The sequence below is a fragment of the Hypanus sabinus genome, chromosome 8 (assembly GCF_030144855.1).
Source record: "Hypanus sabinus isolate sHypSab1 chromosome 8, sHypSab1.hap1, whole genome shotgun sequence".
NCBI lineage: Eukaryota > Metazoa > Chordata > Chondrichthyes > Myliobatiformes > Dasyatidae > Hypanus > Hypanus sabinus.
Genome location: NC_082713.1, coordinates 162,788,391 through 162,809,389, shown reverse-complemented (window position 1 = coordinate 162,809,389; position 20,999 = coordinate 162,788,391). Strand labels below are relative to the sequence as shown.

The following is a 20,999-nucleotide window of genomic DNA, read 5'->3' as shown; positions in this document are numbered from 1 at the left end:
AGAAGATTCTGAATGATTGCAATTCCCTTGTATATGAAACTTTCATCTCCAGCCAGCTTAACATTTCCCAAAATGATAATGGCTAACCAGCGCAAACTTGCTATTACCACATGCATTTTGTCTTACATTCAAAAAATATTCAAAGTACAAGCTGTTTAATATAACTACCTCACATTTTTCTTCCCACAATGAACAAACAAACATCATGTTTCATTACCTCATTATAGATTTAAATCAGCCAAAATTCATTCCACATGCACCAATTGCTTAATCAGTAGTATAGTTAGAAACTTGTCTCAATGAATCAACAATGAGAGCTGTATTTTCTATCCTTGACAGGGAATAAGATGACAACAAAGCCCTAATTATTGCCTAAATTGCTGAATTGAGGGGCAACGTAAGTTTCATTTGAAAAGGGTTGCTGACATCAACTAACTTTTTTGCCTCTGCTTAATTTTATTTGTTTCTCTTTATACTTTATTTATTAGCATTTTAATATGTTTTAAATACATTTGTTATCTTTTCCTTAAATCAATTTCAACTGTTCTTTAATGTCTTTGAATATCAGAGACACTTACTAACAACGAAAGAGTGTCTGAACAGCACGTGCAGTGCCTGAGGATGTGGTATCTGGAGGTCTGATCACAAATCTTGGTGCGATCCCCTTGTGAAACTAAATTCATGTGTTCACCGGGACAAGGGATAGGAATCTGAAGGCTGTAGTTCAGATCATGTATGCTCCAGCTAAATGCCTCTGTGTTTCTTTGCTTTTTGCATAGATGCACGACAGAATAGACTTACAACATCACATTTTATTTGGAAGATAGTACATTAAAATACACAAGCAGGAATAATAGCCTTTTTCATTATTATATACAATATATCTAGAAGCTATCTTGCTCACAGTGCAGCAAGGTGCACAGCAGTTAGCACAACACTTGTAAGATCGGTGTTCAATTCTCACCACTGTCGGTAGAGTTTGGACATTCTCCCCATGACTGTGTGGGTTTCCTCCCACGTTCCAAAGATATACAAGTTAGAGTCAGTACTTTGTAGACATACTACACTGGCGCTAGAAGTGCGGCACCAGTTGCAGGCTGACCCAGCACATCCCCGACACAAACAACATATTTCACTGGATGCTTTGGTGTACATGTGACAAATAGAGATAATCATTTGGAGATTTCATTAAGCTACCCTGTAATATTAAGTAATGCTATAAGAGCTAAGCAACCCAAAATCTATTTTAACGAGAGTACATCACTCCATTTTTGGTTATGATCTAGATTAGAAAATGTGAATTTTTGCAATTATCCTGGGTGAAATAAATGATTATTCTTGTCCCACAATTCCTGTTTCTGCTTGTAAATAGGAGCACAACGCTAATACAGCAGCTGCTATTTGACTAAGAGCACAATGAGTCACATTCTTGTTTTACATCACTATGTAATGACATTCTAAACCATGGGGATGGAAGTGTCTATAAATTTATTGCTTCACAATACCGTCATTATTTTTGTTGTGCAGATCTCAACAAGGCAAATAAAAACAGACCTTGATGTCAAACAGCCCCAGATATTCAGAAATCACACATAACTTATATGAAAAGGTAAGATTCCATTTACTGAGGTAAATTGTTTAGTGAAATCTAATACTGATTAATGTAAAGTATTATGTTTTATTTGTTTAGAAATGAGTCATGTACTGTACATGGAGCATTTTGCCACAGGTAAACAAACCAAAAATATTGCACCTCAAGTCAAGCCACTTATATTGTCATTTCGACCATAACTGCTATGTACAGTACTTAGTAAAAATGAGACGACGTTTTTCAGGACCATGGTGTTACATGACACAGTACAAAAACTGGACTGAACTACATAAAAAAGAGAAAAAAACAACTGCACTAGACTACAGACCTACCCAGGACTGCATGAAGTGCACAAAACAGTACAGGTATTACAATAAATAATAAACTGGACAACAGGGCAGTAAGGTGTCAGTCCAGGTTCTGGGTATTGAGGAGTCTGATAGCATGGGGGAAGAAACTGTTTCACATAGTCTGGTCATGAGAGCCCAAATGCTTCGGTGCCTTTTCCCAGACGGCAGGAGGGAGAAGAGATTGTATGAGGGATGCATGGGGTCCTTCGTAATGCTGTTTGCTTTGCAGATGCAGCGTGTAGTGTAAATGTCCATGATGGCAGGAAGAGAGACCCCAGTGATCTTCTCAGCTGACCTCACTATCCGCTGCAGGGTCTTGTGATCTGAGATGGTGCAATTTCCGAACCAGGCAGTGATGCAGCTGCTCAGGACGCTCTCAATACAACCCCTGTGGAATGTGATGAGGATGGGGGGTGGGAGATGGACTTTACTTAGTCTTTGCAGAAAATAGAGATTCTGCTGGGCTTTCTTTGCTATGGAGCTGGTGTTGAGGGTCCAGGTGAGATTCTCCGCCAGGCGAACACCAGGAAATTTGGTGCCCTTAACGATCTCTACAGAGGAGCCGTCGATGTTCAGTGGAAGGTGGTCGCTCCGTGCCCTCCTGAAGTCAACAACCATCTCTTTTGTTTTGTTCACATTCAGAGACAGGTTGTTGACTCTGCACCAGTCTGTTAGCCGCTGCACCTCCTCTCTGTAAGCTGACTCGTCATTCTTGCTGATGAAACCCACCACGGTCGTGTCATCGGCGAACTCGATGATGTGGTTCGAGCTGTGTGTTGCAGCACAATCATGGGTCAGCAGTCTGAACAGTAGTGGACTGAGCACACAGCCCTGGATGGGCCCCTTTTAAGGAAAAATTGAATGCATTTGAGGCAGAGGCAGGTGTAAAGCTTGGGGAAGAGATGCAGACAACAAAATTATCTACAGATTGCTCCAGGAAAGAGTTACTGCGTTTAGGATGATGGTGAATATTGGTAGCTTGGGTTGAAGCATTTGATGTTGTGGTGTTCGCCATGTTTGATAATTAGCTTGCAGACATTCCATCACCTGTCGAGATGACATCCTCATTGTGTACTTGTTGGTGATTCTCTCTGGGAGTGCTCACTATTTATATAGCCCCCCCCACCTGTTTGCTTGCCTTAGTCCTGATTGGCTACCCCTTCAGTTGACCTTTAAGTTCTATATATAGAAACACGAGCATTGCCAAAGAGAAACACCAACACTGGACATCAAAGAGACAGAACATGTATACGATTGATGGTACTGCATCAACTGCAAAATTATTCATACTATGATCCATAAGAAAGCAAAATAATCTATTCAAACCCATATATAACTAACCCCTTTGATAAACTTCAGTCACGTTTTGTAGGCAGCTCACTAAGTTACTACTCTACAAATATACTTCTGCTGGACTGTGATTGCAGTAGTCCGTAGCCTGTAATTTTTCTTTAAGGGCGTACTTTTGAACTGTCTGAATATACTGGTGATTTTGAGATTTCCTGTAAAAATCAGTGAACTAGACTCTCAAGAATGCAGGTATGGCTGGGGCAGCCATCACTGGGGCGGATGCTTCCTGACAGAGGATGATGAAACTGTGCTCTACTCCATTATAGCACTGACAAAGGTTAAAATCGGTGAGGCTGAGAGCGGAAAATGAACAGGTGTTCAGTGCCATCAGCCTGTGTTTGACTGGCCTCCCTCTTTTCGCTCTACTACCATTAGACGAAGGTGGAGTAATCTTGAGTCCCAAGCCACCAGGTTCAGGAGTAGTTGTGGCCATTAGGGTCCTGGACCACCTTCACTTACCTCAGCACTGAACTGACTCTGCAGCTGTAGACTCTGTGGTTCATATTCTACGTGCTATTTTGTTTACTCTTTTTTAATATTTGCTATTTGTCCTCTCTTGCACATTGGATGTGCAGTGGTCTTTGCTTGGTGTGGTTTTTGTGGATTCTATTTCATTTCTTTGTTTGGTGAGTGTCTGCAAGAAGATGGTTATCAAATCTGTATATGGTATATATACTTAGATAATAAATTTGAACTTTGAAACTTGTTTTAATATGCATTAATAATTATTCTTGTTCACCCAGAACGTATCAACAACTTGCAAGAAACAAAAGGCATGAGACAAAAAAGATAGTGGGGTTAAGTTTCTCCCATGTCCCATTTCTCCCATATTAAACTCATGATGCTTAAGCAGAAGATCCTTGTTAGTTATGCGCATAGCCCCTGCAGCAATAATCTGCTGTGCACAAAATACAAGAGCCACAGATACACTTAGAGGATTTTCCTTGACTTGATCAGCAATGGAGTACAGGAAAAATCTGTCCTTCATGTCTGGGACCATTGGTAACACTGGAGGAAGTGGAGTCTGGTGCCAAGATCAGAGGCTCAGGATGGCATCTGTTAATTATAATGACATAAATTGTTGGACCACTGAAGCCAAATATGGACAAATGTGGACAAGGGAGGACATAAGAGCAAGTAAGTTTGTAAAGGACATACACAACAGAAGATTAAGATGTAGGGTACAATATATGTTTTGTTGTTTTCCGGTAACACAAAAGAAGTGCTCAATACCTTGTTAAGAATCATTTTTGTCCTTGAATATACACAAGTGACATTCTATGTATTTACAGCCATTTGAAATCCAAGCCTCTGCCCCCCACCCCGCAATGTACCTATCCAAATGGCTCTAAATATTGCAACTGTAATTGCCTCAAGCACTTCCACTGGCATGCTGGCAGCTCATTCCAGGTACTCACCAACTTCTGTGTAAAGAAGTTACCTCTTAGGTATCTTTTAAATCTCTTATTATATTTGGAAGCCAAACAACATCAAAGATGAGCAGTGTTCACAGACAAGGGAGGACATATAGAACATGTGCGGACCGTTTTCTAAACTGGGAGAAAATCCAGGAATCTGAGAAGCAGAGGGACTTGGGAGTCCTTGTGTAAAACACCCTGAAGGTTAACTTGCAGGTTGAGTCGGTGGTGAGGAAGGCAAATGCCATGTTAACATTCATTTCAAGAGGTCTAGAATACACAAGCAAGGATGTGATGCTGAGGCTTTATAAGGCATTGGCGAGGCCTCACCTTGAGAATTGTGAAGAGTTTTGGACCTCTTTGCTTAGAAAAGTTGTGCTCGCATTGGAGAGGGACCAGAGGAGGTACACAAGGATGATTCCAGAAATGAAAGGGTTATCATACAAGGAACATTTGATGGCTCTGGGGCTGTACTCGCTGGAATTCAGAAGGATGAGGGGGAATCTCATTGAAACCTTTCAAACGTTGAAAGGCCTAGACAGAGTAGATGTGGAAAGGATGTTTCCCATGGTGAGGGAGTCTAGGACAAGAGGGCACAGCCTCAGGATAGAGGGGTACCCTTTCAAAACAGAGATGTGGAGAAACTTCTTTAGCCAGAGGGTGATGAATTTGTGGAATTTGTTGCCATATGCAGCTGGGGAGGCCAGGACACTGGGTGTATTTAAGGCAGAGATTAATAGGTTCTTGATTGGACACGGCATCAAAGGTTATGGGGAGAAGGCTGGGAAATGGGGCTGAGGACGAGATAGAGAAAAAAAGGATCAGCCATAATTGTATGGCAGAGCTGAATCAATGGGCCAGATGGCCTAATTCTGCATGCCTTATGGTCTTATGTTTGTGCCCTCTAGTTTCGGAATTCCCCAACCCTGGGGAAAAGACTGACTGTCCATATCCTTATTCCCTCAGGATTTCATGAGGTCATTCCACATTTTTTTGCATTCCAGCAAATAAAGAACCGGCAAGGCCAATTTTCCCTATAACTCAGGCCCCCTATTGCAGGCAGCATACTCATACATCCCTTCCACCTCCTCTACAGCTTGACAGTGTTTTTCCTGTAACAGGTGATCAACAGAGGGGCTGGTGGTATTAGGTGTTAGGACCACTCTTAAATCCTCCTCGCACTCCAATTCAGTAGGTGGCAGTAATGCACATTTTTAGATGGTCTGCCAACCGCCAATAAAAAACAGTAGGAGAAGAATCTGCATCCTTTCTTGTAGTTAGAAGAAGAAGAATATTGGTGATGCTACACTTGGAGTATTGTGTACAATTTTGATCACCTGTTACAGGAAAGACACTGTCAAGCTGTGGAGGAGGTGGAAGAGAAATATGAGTATGCTGCTTGCACGAGAGGCCCTGAGTTATAGTGAAAATTGGCCATGCTGGTTCTTTATTTGCTGGAATGAAAAAAATTGTGAAATGATCTCATGAAAGTTTATAAAATCTGGGGGGGGGGTGGGGGGGAAGGATAAGGATATGGACAGTCATAGCCTTTTCTCCAGGGTTGGAGAAGTCCAGGACTGGAGAGCACAAATATATATATGTACTTGATACCTGTGAAATTCCTGCAATACCTGCTGAAGCACTAGCATACTATAACCATCAAATCTATTAACAAACAAAAAACAACCACCATTATCAAAATAAACTGATAAACTGAGATATTTTCCAAGATAGCTCTCTTAAGTCCACTATGGTTCTGTCTAGCTTTATACCAACTCCATAGTTTGCTGAATCAGACAGAAATTGGGTTTCAAGTCAGAAACAACTAAATGAGCTACATTTTCACACATCTTCTATACATCAATGATTTGAAATTATATGCTTTAGATTTTCTGATGAACGATCAATTAATTCAAATAGCAGAACTATTTTTGAAAGATACAAACATGAACATTGGACTGCGTGAATGCAGAACATTAAATATTTAAAAAGGTGCAATAGAGCTATAGAATACAAATCAAAACAACAGGATAAAATAAACTGATAGATGCATATGAAACATAAAAGTAGCTGGGATATTAACAAACAAAGAAAATAGATCATAGTTCCATAAAGGAAAAACTTTTGACAGAATTTACTTCAAGGCTTAAGAACATCTGCCAAACAACTCAACAGTAAAAGTAAAACAAAGGCAATAAACACTTTCACTATACCTATATTAACATATTCTTTTGGCATAATATCTTGGTCTGAAAAAGTTACAAAAGTTGGTCTGAAACTTGGTCTGGAAAAGTTACAAAGAAAAATAAGAACTGAAATGACAAATTTCAGAAAACATTACGTACATTTAAAATGTGCTTAGATTAACAGCCAAGGACAGAATGTGGTAAGAGGAATAACAGACATTAAAAAATCTACACAACAGTCAAATAAAACTTCTGGGGATATACTTTAATCAATGAAAACTGGATTCAGCACTCCATGCAACTATGCAATTCTAGTAAGAAGTATACACCGCTGAATTTAGATGAGAGCACAACCCAGAAAAATTAAGAAATTATCACCAGTGAAAGAAAGTTAAGCAATGAAAGAACATGATCCTCCATGGAAGACATCCCTACAATCTGAGCAGATGAAATGTCAACAAGGAAGTACTGAATGCCTAGAATTGGAAAACTCTTCCAAGAAACAGAAGGGTCCCTTGTGGTAATACAGGACCAGGTGATTAACACAAGAAAATCAAAAATACATAATAAAAGACCAATAAATTCAAGATGATAAACATGGAAAATGCCAAGGAAAACCAAAACAATCCAACACATTATAGGATCCTGTAGCAGTTTAACACAATCTGATTACTTACATAGGCATAATTAAGTGCCAAACATTATTCACTAAAATTTTGCTTTAAAATATAAACTCATAAAATAAATCATATCTTACCATAAATACAACCCTGATCCAGTTTTAGAATCAGAATGCCACAAACTATATTACAACCGATGTGTAATTACAGATAGGACAATCAATAATAACTATCTGGATATAATAATACAGGATAAACAAGCAAGAACAACTTAAATAGATACAGCCGTTCAAAACACATAATTTACAGAATCAATAAGTGAAAACACTAGAAATATGCTGAATTAAAAGACGAAATTGAAAGAATTTGGAACATAAACAGGGTATCCACTGTCCCCGACAGTAATATCTACAACTGGTATCATTTCAAAGTCACTACACAAATAGCATTAAACAATTCGAGCTACACAGCAATATGAAGGTAAATCATCAGAAAGTCACAATACTAAACACCACTAGATTAGCCTGAAAGTTCTTAGCAATTGAGAAATGAGTGTGCTTGGCTATGCCCACACCCCAGGTTTTACTAGCTGAGTACAAATAAATTTCAATGATAATATTAATAATAATAACAACAATAATAGTAACTAAATAAATATAAACACACAACACTACTGACTTAAATTGTACTAAACAACATTTAAATACTTGTTTATGCTTCTCTTGTGCTTTTTCTCCAATCCCCACCAACCTATTCAAAGTAACAATATTGCTACTCAGGGTCTGTTTTCTCTCCCACTCATATGCCCTACATACAGTAACACATATGAGACTGTTAGTTTCACCAGTGATTTGCATAATTGTAACATAACATGCATACTCCTCCCACTTATCTAAGTTGAAATCCATTTACCATTCTTCAGCCCATCTCTCTTATTCAGCAAGATCTCTCTGCAATTCATGGTTAACTGCTTCACTGTCAATAAGAACACCCCCACCCCCCAAATTAAGTATCATCAGCAAACTTGCTAATTGTTCCATGTGCATTCACGTCCAAATCATTTACACTGATCCCTGCAGTACTAAGAGTTTAGGCAGCACAATTAATACAGGTTCTACATCTACTAGAAAAACACAATATTATTTATTTTATACTTTGACTGAGCTACTGTAATATACTGCATTCAATTCAGCAGCATACAATCCTGCATGTTAGATAGCAGTACTTGAAAAATAGATTTGGCTCACCTCCAGCCTGACTCTCGTTGAAATGGATTCTCATCTAGTGTCAACTCCTGGAGACTATGGCATCCATTAAGACATAAAAGTAAGCTATTAAGATCTATGGTAAAGGAAATATATTCAAATAGATTAAAACAGATAACATAAAGAATCTGATTAATATACATGTTCAAAAATTCAAAGATATTGATATAAAATAAAAAATGTCAGGGTCAGCTTTTCTTTTTAAAGAAAACAATGCATATTATACACTTTACCATGTTAAACAAGCTGTTACCTTTATGACACCATAAATTTACATTAAAGCATTTTTACATGCAATCAAAGTGAAAAGAAAAAATTGATACTTTACTCCCACAATCACAATCATAAAGTCTTGAGTTTAACTTAGAAGCCAGACAGCAAAAGTCTCCAGCACTTCAGATTCAAAATTTCAGACAGACAGACAGATACACTTTATTGATCCCGAGGGAAATTGGGTTTCATTACAGTCGCACCAACCAAGAATAGTGTAGAAATATAGCAATATAAAACCATAAATAATTAAATAATAATAAGTAAATCTTTCCAAGTGGAAATAAGTCCAGGGCCAGCCTATTGGCTCAGGGTGTCTGACACTCTGAGGGAGGAGTTGTAAAGTTTGATGACCACAGGCAGGAATGACTTCCTATGATGCTCAGTGTTACATCTCGGTGGAATGAGTCTCTGGCTGAATGTACTCCTGTGCCTAACCAGTACATTATGGAGTTGATGGGAGACATTGTCCAAGATGGCATGCAACTTGGACAACATCCTCTTTTCAGACACCACTGTCAGAGAGTCTAGTTCCACCTCCACAACATCACTGGCCTTACGAATGAGTTTGTTGATTCTGTTGGTGTCCACTACCCTCAGCCTGCTGCCCCAGCACACAACAGCAAACATGATAGCACTGGCCACCACAGCCTCATAGAACATCCTCAGCATTGTCCGGCAGATGTTAAAGGACCTCAGTCTCCTCAGGAAGTAGAGACGGCTCTGACCCTTCTTGTAGACAGCCTCAGCGTTCTTTGACCAGTCCAGTTTATTGTCAATTCGTATCCCCAGGTATTTGTAATCCCCCACCATGTCCACACTGACCCCTTGGATGGAAACAGGGGTCACCAGTGCCTTAGCCCTCCTCAGGTCCACCACCAGCAACTTAGTCTTTTTCACATTAAGCTGCAGTTGATTCTGCTCACACCATGTAACAAAGTTTCCCACCGTAGCCCTGTACTCACAGTATTCACAGGTACCAGAAGTCAAATAATATGGTACTGATGGAGCAGGAAATTTATGGTTGTCGCAAAAAATTCTAGCAAGCATCTCGTTAACACGTATTAACTTCAGTAAATAGAAAGGACAGTTAACAGTTCAGGAGCAGACATTGCATATTTTCTCTTTAATGGATGTTGGTGGTATATCTGCTGAAAGCATGTGATTTCCAGAGAAAGTATTTCCTCTTTGTCTCAAATTGGATTATGGATCAAATCAATCTGATGGTGAATGGAGGTTTTGGCCAGAACCTTCATTTGCTTTCAGGAGACATAAGACTACAGATGCTGGAACCTGGAGCAGTATACAAGGTGCTGAAGGAACTCAATGGGTCTATCGAAGGAAATGGGCTGTCAACATTTTGGGTCAAAACCCTTCACCTGGGCTGACCTTCACAAAGGTCTTGATTAATACACTGACTTTCATAGATCCTGCCAGACCCACTGAGTTCTTCCAGCATTATGTGTGTTGCCAGTTGCTCCCAGATGTATTCTGAAATTAAGTAAGCCCACAGTAAAGTAGGAATATTCTCATAACAGATACTGGTACGTCTGTCACTCCGCTCCATTGTTGAATTCCAAGCGGGGTGCAATGGTGACATCCAATTGTGCTGGAGTTATGCAGCATCTAGAGAATCCACCTCTCTACTCCTACACTAGCCTAAAATTACATTACAGTATACCAAACTGCGAGGAGATTATCAGCATTATTATATGCCATGTCATATCATGATCTTTGGCCATGAATGTTCCTGAGCAATTTTTTCTTCAGAAGTGGTTTGCCACTGTCTTCTTCTGGGCAGTGTCTTTACAAGAATGGTGATGCCAGCCATTATCCATACGTGTCAGTGATTGTCTGCCTGGCATCAGTAGTCGCATAACCAGGACTTGTGATATGCACCAACAGCTCATACGACCATCCACCACCTGCTCCATGGCTTCACGTGATCCTCATTGGGGGGGTGGGGCTAAGCAGGTGCTACACCTTGCTCAAGGTGACCTGCAGGCTAGCAAGAGGACCCCTGCCCCCTCCCTCTTCAGTCCTGATGAAGGGTCTCGACCCGAAACGTTGACTGCTCATTTCAACAGATGCTGCCTGACCTGCTGAGTTCATCCAGCGTTTGTACATGTTGATTTGACCACAGTATCTGCAGTGTACTTCATGTTTAGAAAAACCTTATACCTCCTTTGATAGAGATATATCTACACTCTGCCACTCAATGCAAGGAGACAGGCTAGCAAAATAGCAGACAATTAGTAAACAACATTGAATATTGTGCAGTGTGAAGCGATACAATTTGACAGGAAGAATGAAAACTGCAATACTGATCAAATGATACTACACTAAAAGGTGTCAATGAGTAGATGAATCTAGGTATAAATGGAAATAAATAATGCTTTAGGAGAAGGGGAATAAGAAGTAAGGTGAACATTAAGGATGGCAGCAAGAAGGAGCTTAAGAGCACTTGGGTAATTATGCATGCACAGGCGTGTGTTCCCACTATGCTGACTCTGTTTGACTTCATTATACTGTGGTCTTCTAAATCTTCTATTCCTGCTTTCTTAATAACAGATTTTAGATAAAGTGACCAATAGTTTCTTGCTGCCTCTTTCTATTCTCATGTAGAAGCATTACATCTGAAACGTTTAAACTCACTGGGACACATTTCAGAATGGGCATCAGTCTGAAAACTTCAACTGTCTATTCCTCTCCATAGATGCTGCCTGACTTGCTGAGTTCCTCTAGTATTTTGTGTGTGTGTTACTCAATATTTTCAGCATTTGCAGAATCTCTGGTGTTTACAAACTATAAATGTATTTCAAATAGCTTAAATGGTGGACAAGTAATTTCTTATTTAAAGGGCATTAGTTTCAATTCTAACTTTGAGTGACTTCTGATCTTCAATAATCTCAAAGTTATGTTTGCTTAGGGTAACAGCTGTGAGTTCACAATGGTAGTGTTTCACATTGACTAATGATTTTCAAAGGCAGCTGCAAATAAAGCCTGTTATCTCGGTCACTAGAGACAAGTGCTCTAACAATAATTTGTTTGAGCAGATGATTAAGTAATAATGAAAGAAAGATAAATAATATAATGTTAACTTACCTGACAAACGATTGTTGCTTATGTTGAGTCCTTGTAACATCTGAAAGTCAGACATGTCTGTAAGTTGTGTCAGACTGGAAATAGAACATTAGCACATCAGTATATCAATAATTTTTACACATAAAAATAACCTGTGAAATCCAAGTACTCCCCTTTATGTTAAGAAACTGTTTAATTTAATGCAAATTTGTATGGCAACATTCTCATTTTTGGCAATATATGCACTTGAATGATCATTGCTGTAATTAGACAAAGGACAAATACAGCTAACATATATCTGCTGAGATATAGATTATGAATTGAAGTGAAATTTGTAGCTGTCTTGAGAGAAAAAAAATGTACATTGTTGAGTTTGCCCTTATACCATACGGAAAGGAAAACAGCAAAAACTTGTTTCAACAAAAATACCAGCGGCTATTCAGGTTAAAAATATTTTAAGACTAAAACTACTCTGCATTGAACAAGAGCATTCATTCATTTGCTGATATTTGACTAGAGAACTGCTAGTGACATTAGGACTCATTAGGGATGGATTTCCTTTATCAGTAGTAAAGCTTGTTACTACCTCGTCAAAACACTTAAAAACCCACAAATTTACAATTACTTCACACACTCTACTTCATATAATAACCATCTAATAAGGCTATTATTCACAAAAACTTGAATGAAAGGAGTTAACAATAATTCTGAATTGTACCATGAGCAAGAGGAATATCACCCTTTGTAAAATCAAGTTATCAGCTTAGAGCCATTCATGCCAAATTATAAATGGTTGCCATCAACTTTAAAGCAGTAGTGAACAGTATAGAAACACCAATGTTTTTGAATGGAAAATCCTACCAAAGGTAGTGGATTCAATCCAGTACATCATAGGTAAAGCCCTCCCAACTATTGAGCACATATGTTTGAATTGCTGTTACAAGGAAAGCAACATCCATCATCAGAGATCCCCACCACCCAGGCCATGCTCCTTTCTCACTGCTGCCATCAAGCATCAGGACATGCAACACCAGGTTCAAGAATAATGATTACCACACAACCATCAAGCTCTTGAACAAAAAGAGATAACTACACTCACTAGCCCATCATTTGAGATATTCTCAGAAACAGTGATCTCACTTTAAGGATTCTTTATCTTGTTATCTCATGTTCTCGTTATTTATTGCTTTTGTATTTGCACAATTTGTTATTTTCTGCACTCTGGTCAATCTTTCATTGATCCTGCTATAGTTACTATTTTAGAGATTTGCTGAATATGCCTGCAGGAAAATGAATCCCAGGATTGTATACGGTGACATATATGTTGCTCGATAATAAATTTACTTTTGAACTTTTTGATCTATGCATGGTAATATTGAAATCAATGGAAATCAGTGTGTAAAAATTTTTATTGGCCGAAGACATGCATTGTATAAATGAATATGGATATATAGTTTTTTGGAAACTCGTATCTTATCTCCACAACATGAATACAGAAGTTCCTCAGGATAGTCATTGACTTGCCTATTATTATGCCTGTACTGAGAATACTCTGTGATGACAGCTTATCATCCATTTCCATTTTTGACTCCTAAAGTAGCACCATAGTTCATACCTTAATGCACCAGCACTCCAATTTGCCTGAAAGACTGGAGCTCAAGAAGTACTCAAGAAGCAGGGTAACAACCACTGGAAAACAGCCCATTTGACTGGTAGTCCAACTGTCTCACCTCCATTAGTACACAGACACAACATTTTTAAGCTCTCTGCAATGATTCACTTAGGATTATTAAACAGCACTTCTCAAATCCATAACCTTTACTTCCTTGTGAAACACCCACCTTAACCTCTATAAGTCATCTTCAATGAGATATAGCAGATATGAAAATTTATCACTATTCTGTTACTGTTCCTGGATCACAATTCTGGATCTACCTCTGTTACAATGTTAGTTGGTGGCTCAGCATCATCTTCTCAAAGATAATTATGACTGAGTAATAAAAACTGGTCTAGTCAGTGATGTTCAGATGAAATAAAAAAAAACATTATTACTGCAAATTCCTTCTGCAGTTTCAATGGTTAAAGGCAATAATTTTAAAACTAAATATCCTAGGCACTTTTCTGCATTATAGCCTAAGAATCAGAGTAAATACAATTACTTTCTAACAATTTTAACAGTTCCTAATATTGGGATCAATTATCAGACTGGGAGACGATCTACAATTCTCATGCATAAGGAACACTAATAACGTCATTAAAGACCAATCCTATCCCGGACACCATCTGTTTGATCTCCTGCCATCTGGTAGGAGATACAGAAACACTTTAGCCAAGACAGCAAGATGGAGAAACGGCTTCTTCCTGAGGGCTATTGTGCAGCTGAATAATGCTACACCTTGGCTTGCCAATGGCCTTTGAGTGTAATGGACTATCAAAATCATTTGTTGCATGTAAATACGGGATTTAAAAAAAAAGCTGTGCCATATCATTGTAAATATCTGTTTTGCATGGACTGGAGTACAATTTTGCTGTCTTGGGCAATGACAATAAAGTTCCATTATATTTTATTGTAACTCGTTATAATGTAAAGGTGCATTGGCCTATGAGCAAAGCCCTTGATAAAGAACCTTACATTGCAAGTGAAAAATAAGATGCAATGTCTGCCCTTTTACCTTCTCCCTTCCCATCAGCAAGGATCCCAATCATTTTTCCAGGTTATACAGCAATGTATTTGCATTTCCTTAAATTTAAGGTTCTGTATCTGCTGTTCACAATATTTCCTCTACAATGTGGAAACCAATGCAGATTGCACTTGTCTAATTCTATTTATCATCTCTCTTATTTATCAGATTCAAGAATCTGTGACCTCATGTCTCAACTTACACCTTCCAGCCTGTGTCAACATTCACTTTCCCTTATTTTTTCCTCTCTTCTTTCCACCAGCCTGTCTCCCAATTCTGCAGCTTCCTCCTTGCTGCCTGATTCCATACGCCCATCAACCTGCCCACCTGATTCCACCTATCATCTTCAAGCCCTGCCTCACTCCTCTCTCTTACCTCTTTATGTTGGCCTATGCTCTCAGTTCGGACATTGGGTCTTGCCAAGAAACATTAACCATTCTTTTGCCTCCACAGATGCTATCTGACCTGCAGAGTTCCTCCAGCAGTTTGGATTTTTTAGCTCAAGATCACTACATCCACAGTTTCATCTGTCTGCAGGTTACCTGATTGTTTTGAACAATACCTCCCTGTATTACCAGTTGTAACCCTGAACTTCTAGTTGCCTGTTCTCAATTTCCACTTCACCACGACCTCTGTCCAGCCACCACTCCACTCCATTTAGGTTTAGCATAAACTGAAACAGTTCTAGAATTCTGGTTAAGTATTTAACATCCTCTGGCCTCAACACAATTTTACATAACAGTCATATCTGTCATTTTCTATTTTTATTTCAAATTGTTTCAGCACTCAGAACATTAATTTAAACATTCTGCTCTCCCTGCTTTGTTTTTATGCCCTCAGAACAAATCTTCGGTTGCCTCATTGCAGCATTATGTCTGCCTTCACCTCCTACAATGCTCCCCTCTTTATGGTTTTCTCCACACTTACTTCTTTCACTGCATCTTAAAATGTTAGACCGCAACACACAGGAGCAGAATTAGGCCATTTGGCTCATCAAGTATGCTCATTCAATCACGACAGATTTATTTTTCCCTCTCCCAATCTCATTCTTCTGTCTTCTCCCTGCAACCTTTGACACCCTAACTATTCAAGAACATAACAACCTGTTTTATATATACCCAATGACTTAGCCTCCACAGCTATCTGTGGTAATGAATTCCACATATTCATTACTCTCTGGCAGAAGGGAGTTCTCCCTCATCCTAGTTCCAAATGAATGTCCCTCTATTCTGAGGCTGTGCTCTGTGGGCCTAGACTCCCCCACTATTGGAACCATCTTCTCCATATCTACTCTATCCAGGCCTTTTAGGTTTCATGAGCTCCACCCTCATCCTTCTAAGCTCCAGCAAGTAGAGGCCAAGACCTCCTCATACATTAATCCTTTCATCTCTAGGATCATTCTTGTAAAGTTCCTCTGGATTCTCTTCAACACCAGCACACACTCCCTTAGATATGTGGCCCAAAGTGTAGTCTGGTCAATGCCTATAAAGCCTCAGCATTATATTCTTGTTTTTATATTCTAGTCCTCTCATTTTGAATGCTAACATTGCATTTGCCTACGTTACTACAAAATTTCAACCTGTAAGTTAACCTTCAGGGAATCCTACACTGGGACTCCCAAATCAATTTTGTACCTGAAATTCCTAATTCTCTTCTGTTAGAAAACTGTCTATGCTTTTATTTCTTCTACCAAAATACATGACCATGTACATCCACATCTTAGACCATAAGACATAGGAGCAGAATTGGGCCATTCAGCCCATCACGTCTGCTCCACCATTCCATCACAGCTGATCCCAGATCCTACTCAACCCCATACACCTGCCTTTTTGCCATATCCTTTGGTGCCCTGACCGATCAGGAAACTATCAACTACTGCCTTAAATATACCCACAGACTTGGCCTCCACCACAGTCTGTGGCATAGCACTCCACAGATCCCCACCACCCAGGTCATACCTTCTTTGAGGCTGTGCCCTTTAATTCTGGATACCCCCACCATAAGAATCATCTTCTCCACATTCACCCTATCTAGCCTTTTCAACATTTGGTGGAAGAAGATACCTACAGCTGCCTAACCCTGCCATTTGAGAACAACTTCTTTTGTGGAACATATCTATCCCGCACCTTGTGAACTATTCCCAGAAACTTCAGCTATTTCTGCTCTGCTATCATTCCCACCAGTATCCTCTTCCAATCCACCTGGGCAAGCTCCTCTCTTATGCCTCTGTAATTCCCTTTATTCCATTGCAATACTGATACATATGACCTATGCTTCTCCCTCTTAAATTACAGTATGAATTCAATCATATTATGATCACTGCCTCATAATGGTTCCTTTACATTAAGCTCCCTAAGATCTGGGTTATTACACAACACCCAATCTAAGATAGCCTTTCCCCGAGCAGGCTCAAGCACAAGCTGCTCTAAAAAGCCATGTCATAGACATTCAAAAAATTCCCTCTCTTGCGAACTGACAGCAACATGATTTTCCCAATCCCCTTGCATATTGAAGTCCCCCATTACAATTGTGTCACTACCCTTATTACATGCCTTTTCCAGTTCCCTTTGCAAACTCAACCCCACATCTTGGCTACTATTAAGAGGTCTATATATGATTCCCAAGGGTAAGAAAATGTTTTTTTTACCCTTGCAATATTCCATCTGCCATTTCTTTGCCCATTCTCCCAACCTGTCCAAGTCATTTTGCAGATTCCTAGCTTTCTAAACATTATCTGCTCCTCCTCCTACCAATGTATCATCTGCAACTTTCCCACAAGACTATCAATTCTGTAAACCAAAAGATCAACATATAATGTGAAAAGTAGCAGATTCAACATCTAGACTTGAGAAACATCACTAGTCACCAGGCAGCCAAACAGTAAAGGCCCTCTTTATTCCCCCTCTTTGCCTTCTTCCAGTAAGCCAATCTTCTATCTATCCTTTTGTGTCACCTCGTCAAAGGCCTTCTAGTAATCCAAGCTGAATCTCCTTGTCTATCCTGCTTGCTACATCAAAGAATTCCAACAAATCTGTCAAGCACGATCTCTGCTTAAGGAAACCATTCTGATTTTAGCTTACTTTGCAGTTCTTTGCTTTTTATATTTTAAGATCCTAAATAATTATCACATCTCCATTGAAAAAACAAATTCAAATTTTCTACAATAATTACAAAAACAAAACTTATTGCAGTGTTACACATAAATAACTATATTACTTTAGCAAACTGTAAATATGTAGTTTTATTTAAAACATTTAAATGGAAATATTTTCTTATATTAAATACAGAATGCAATGTTCTTTAGCCCCCTCTTCTGGCTGAATTATGTTTTCACTTCAAACTTGCTCTATTTCATTTTATTGACTGATGTGATTTTGGTAATTAACAAGTTTATTTAAATATAGCACAAGAATCCTGAAATAAAATGTCATTTACATAATTTGCACAAAATGAATTTACATATAAAATAATAATATTTTACAAAAGTAAATAGCACAGCTGGTGGAAATCCAAGCAGAAACAGGACTTGTTGGAAATTCCCAACAAGTCAAGTTTACTGATCATTCATCTGAAGTGTGCTGATTATTTCTAGTATTCTTTGTTACTATGATTTAATTTTGTTCAAGAACCAAAAGTAATGGTTTGAAAGTCAGAGACATTTCACTGGATTTATTCAGACTTGGGTGAAATAAAAATCAGAAGAGCTATTTGTAACAACATTACAAACATTTGTACAAATTGAAAAAAGTTAAAATATACTTTGTTCAGAAGCTACTGTAAAATTAAATTTCTTAGACAAATACACATCATTTGCAGTGGACCCAATAGTAGTGAAAATCCTATTCATTATAATTAATTTGAAAACCATTAACAGAAAGACATCACTGTGGATATTTCCATTTTTTTTCCAGGAGCTGCTACTTCAAGTCACTACACACATGAAAATTTTCACACAACTAATTCAAGTTAACTGAGGATATTTAGTAATTCTTATGTTTCCCTTCCCATCAAGATACAGTTTCAAATGGAAATTATATTCAGTTTGTGAAATTCATGAAATCAATGCTTTCAGCACATCAAAATAAATTTCATCAAAAAAATGAGACACAGCATTTTCCTTTAGAAAATACATTGTAGTTTGAATCTGATACTCAAATGCATAAAACACTTTCTTTCACCATCTAGAATTGAAAATAGAATGTTTTATGAAACGGTGATATTTTTAGGGGAATAAAGGCATTCTTTCTCCTGAGATACAAGGTCTAGTATAACTAATCAAGTAAGTATAAAATTGAAGACCTGCTCCTGGTTCAAAAAGCTTAAAGTAGACATAAATTTTGAAATAGCAAAAAAAGTAAATATTTTAAACTAGAAACTTATTCCAAATAATAGAAATTCTGAAGTAAAATATTGGTAACACTCCTGTATGTGATTAGGATCAATTTAATATTACAGGACTAGTTTATGGAGCCATGAAGATTAGTACTATCAGATTAAATTTTCAATTAGTATCACTGAACATTAAAATATATCTAATGCACCTGCAAAAGCTGACTTTCAAGACAGCACTATGGCATCAATTATAATAGGCCTAACATTCTGACATGAAGACAATTTGTGAATATTTTGGGTATGCCAGCAGTTTGCATTCCAAACCACATTGTTTTAATGTTAGTACAATGTACATTTTTAAAATTTAAAGGATCAGAGGGAATATTTAAAACAATTTAAAAGTATCTCCTTTTTGAAGATTTAATAACATCTCTCCGATTATTATAGGGTTTTCTTTTGCTAAGGTCTCTAACTATGCTATAAATATTCAGACATAATCTTGGATAGCTAGTCTAAGTAAAGTTACTTTCTTGAATTTGGGCAACTAGAAGTCAACTTTCCACTAATTAGCTCTGTATCTTTCTCCATGGTCTTCTTAGTTCTTATCAAATTTGTGCTGTATTTGATACAGAACTTGCCTTTAGTTTTCTGCCCGTACTGTACCAAACACAATTTCTTTTAACAGCTCCTGATGAAGGGTTTCAGCCCGAAACATCATTATTACCTCCTCCCATAGATGCTGTCTGGCCTGCTGAGTTCCGCCAGCATTTTGTGTTTTTTTATTTCTTTTAACAACTGTTTTAATGTAATATCAGAAAGGATCTTGGCTGGTAAAAATTTAATTTTAATGAGCCTAAAAAGCCAGTCCTCTTCAAGTGAAGCTATTTCTAAATTTCGAGTGATGTAAGAATGCCAGGTACTAGATCACTTGATTACTATTTTATCATAACAGCAAGTAGAAAATTATTCACAATATCACTGAAGAGGTTAAGAACATTTCTCAGATGAAGGTCATGCGGACTACAGAATAAGTCTTTATGAATGTGCTGCAAACTGATGTATTGTTGAATCTAAACTTTGAATTAGATGTTAAAAGGCAATTGTTTACTGTACTCGAAGTCAGCCTTTATTACTTGGCAGCAAGTTCCACACAAGTTTTTATTAATGACAACATCAAAGAATTCTATTTTTACTTTAGCTGTCATCTTGACAAGTCAAAAAATTATCATGAAGTAGAATATGAATATCATACAGATAAATTGGTGAGGCAATTGCCCCAAAGGAGGGAGAAGGGAGAATAAATTTGTTCCTTCTAAGGTGATTGTCATTGCTTCATTAATTTATGAATGCTCCAATTTCTATCTAACACTTGGCTTTGAGAAGAGGTTGTCAGCCCTGATCTATAACCAGTGTTCCTAAACATGAGGTATCTTTACGAGGAAATTCCAAGCTTGAGGCTTTGTTCTTAAAGGTACAGAATTAAGTTCAGGTTGCAGAGAGAACTAAAATGGCAATGATGAATATATCAGGTAATGGAGAGCACTTAAAACAAAATACATGTTCGGCACAGCTTTGTGGGCCAAAGGGACTTTTTTGTAGGGTTTCTATGTTTCTAACAAGACTAGGCAGCTTAGTCCTTCAAGCTTATCCTTAAATTCCATAAGATTATTACTCATTTACTTCAACTCCACCAGTCCACTTTATCCAATTAATTGAAAATGCTGTCACAGGTAGAAAGGATCAAAAAGAAAGCTTTTGGCACATTGGCCTTCATAAATCAAATGTACGGCATACAGAAGATGGGATGTTCTGTTGAAGATGCATAAGATGTTGGTCAGGCCTAATTTGGGGT

General features: G+C 38.1%; 1 protein-coding gene across 11 annotated transcripts in view; it reads right to left on the bottom strand.

Moving 5' to 3' along the window:
* lrriq1 (leucine-rich repeats and IQ motif containing 1) overlaps nt 1–20,999 on the bottom strand; it is a 162,385-nt gene that overhangs the window by 99,450 nt on the left and 41,936 nt on the right. For all 11 annotated transcript variants that reach the window (XR_009513741.1, XR_009513740.1, XM_059978414.1 and 8 more), the window contains 2 exons: nt 12,156–12,229; nt 8,763–8,856 (listed from right to left, as the gene is read on the bottom strand). Coding sequence is in view for 9 of the 11 variants with exons in the window: in XM_059978414.1 (XP_059834397.1) it covers nt 8,763–8,856; nt 12,156–12,229 (168 nt within the window). In the remaining 2 variants the exon portion in view is untranslated. The remainder of the gene's footprint in view (nt 1–8,762; nt 8,857–12,155; nt 12,230–20,999) is intronic.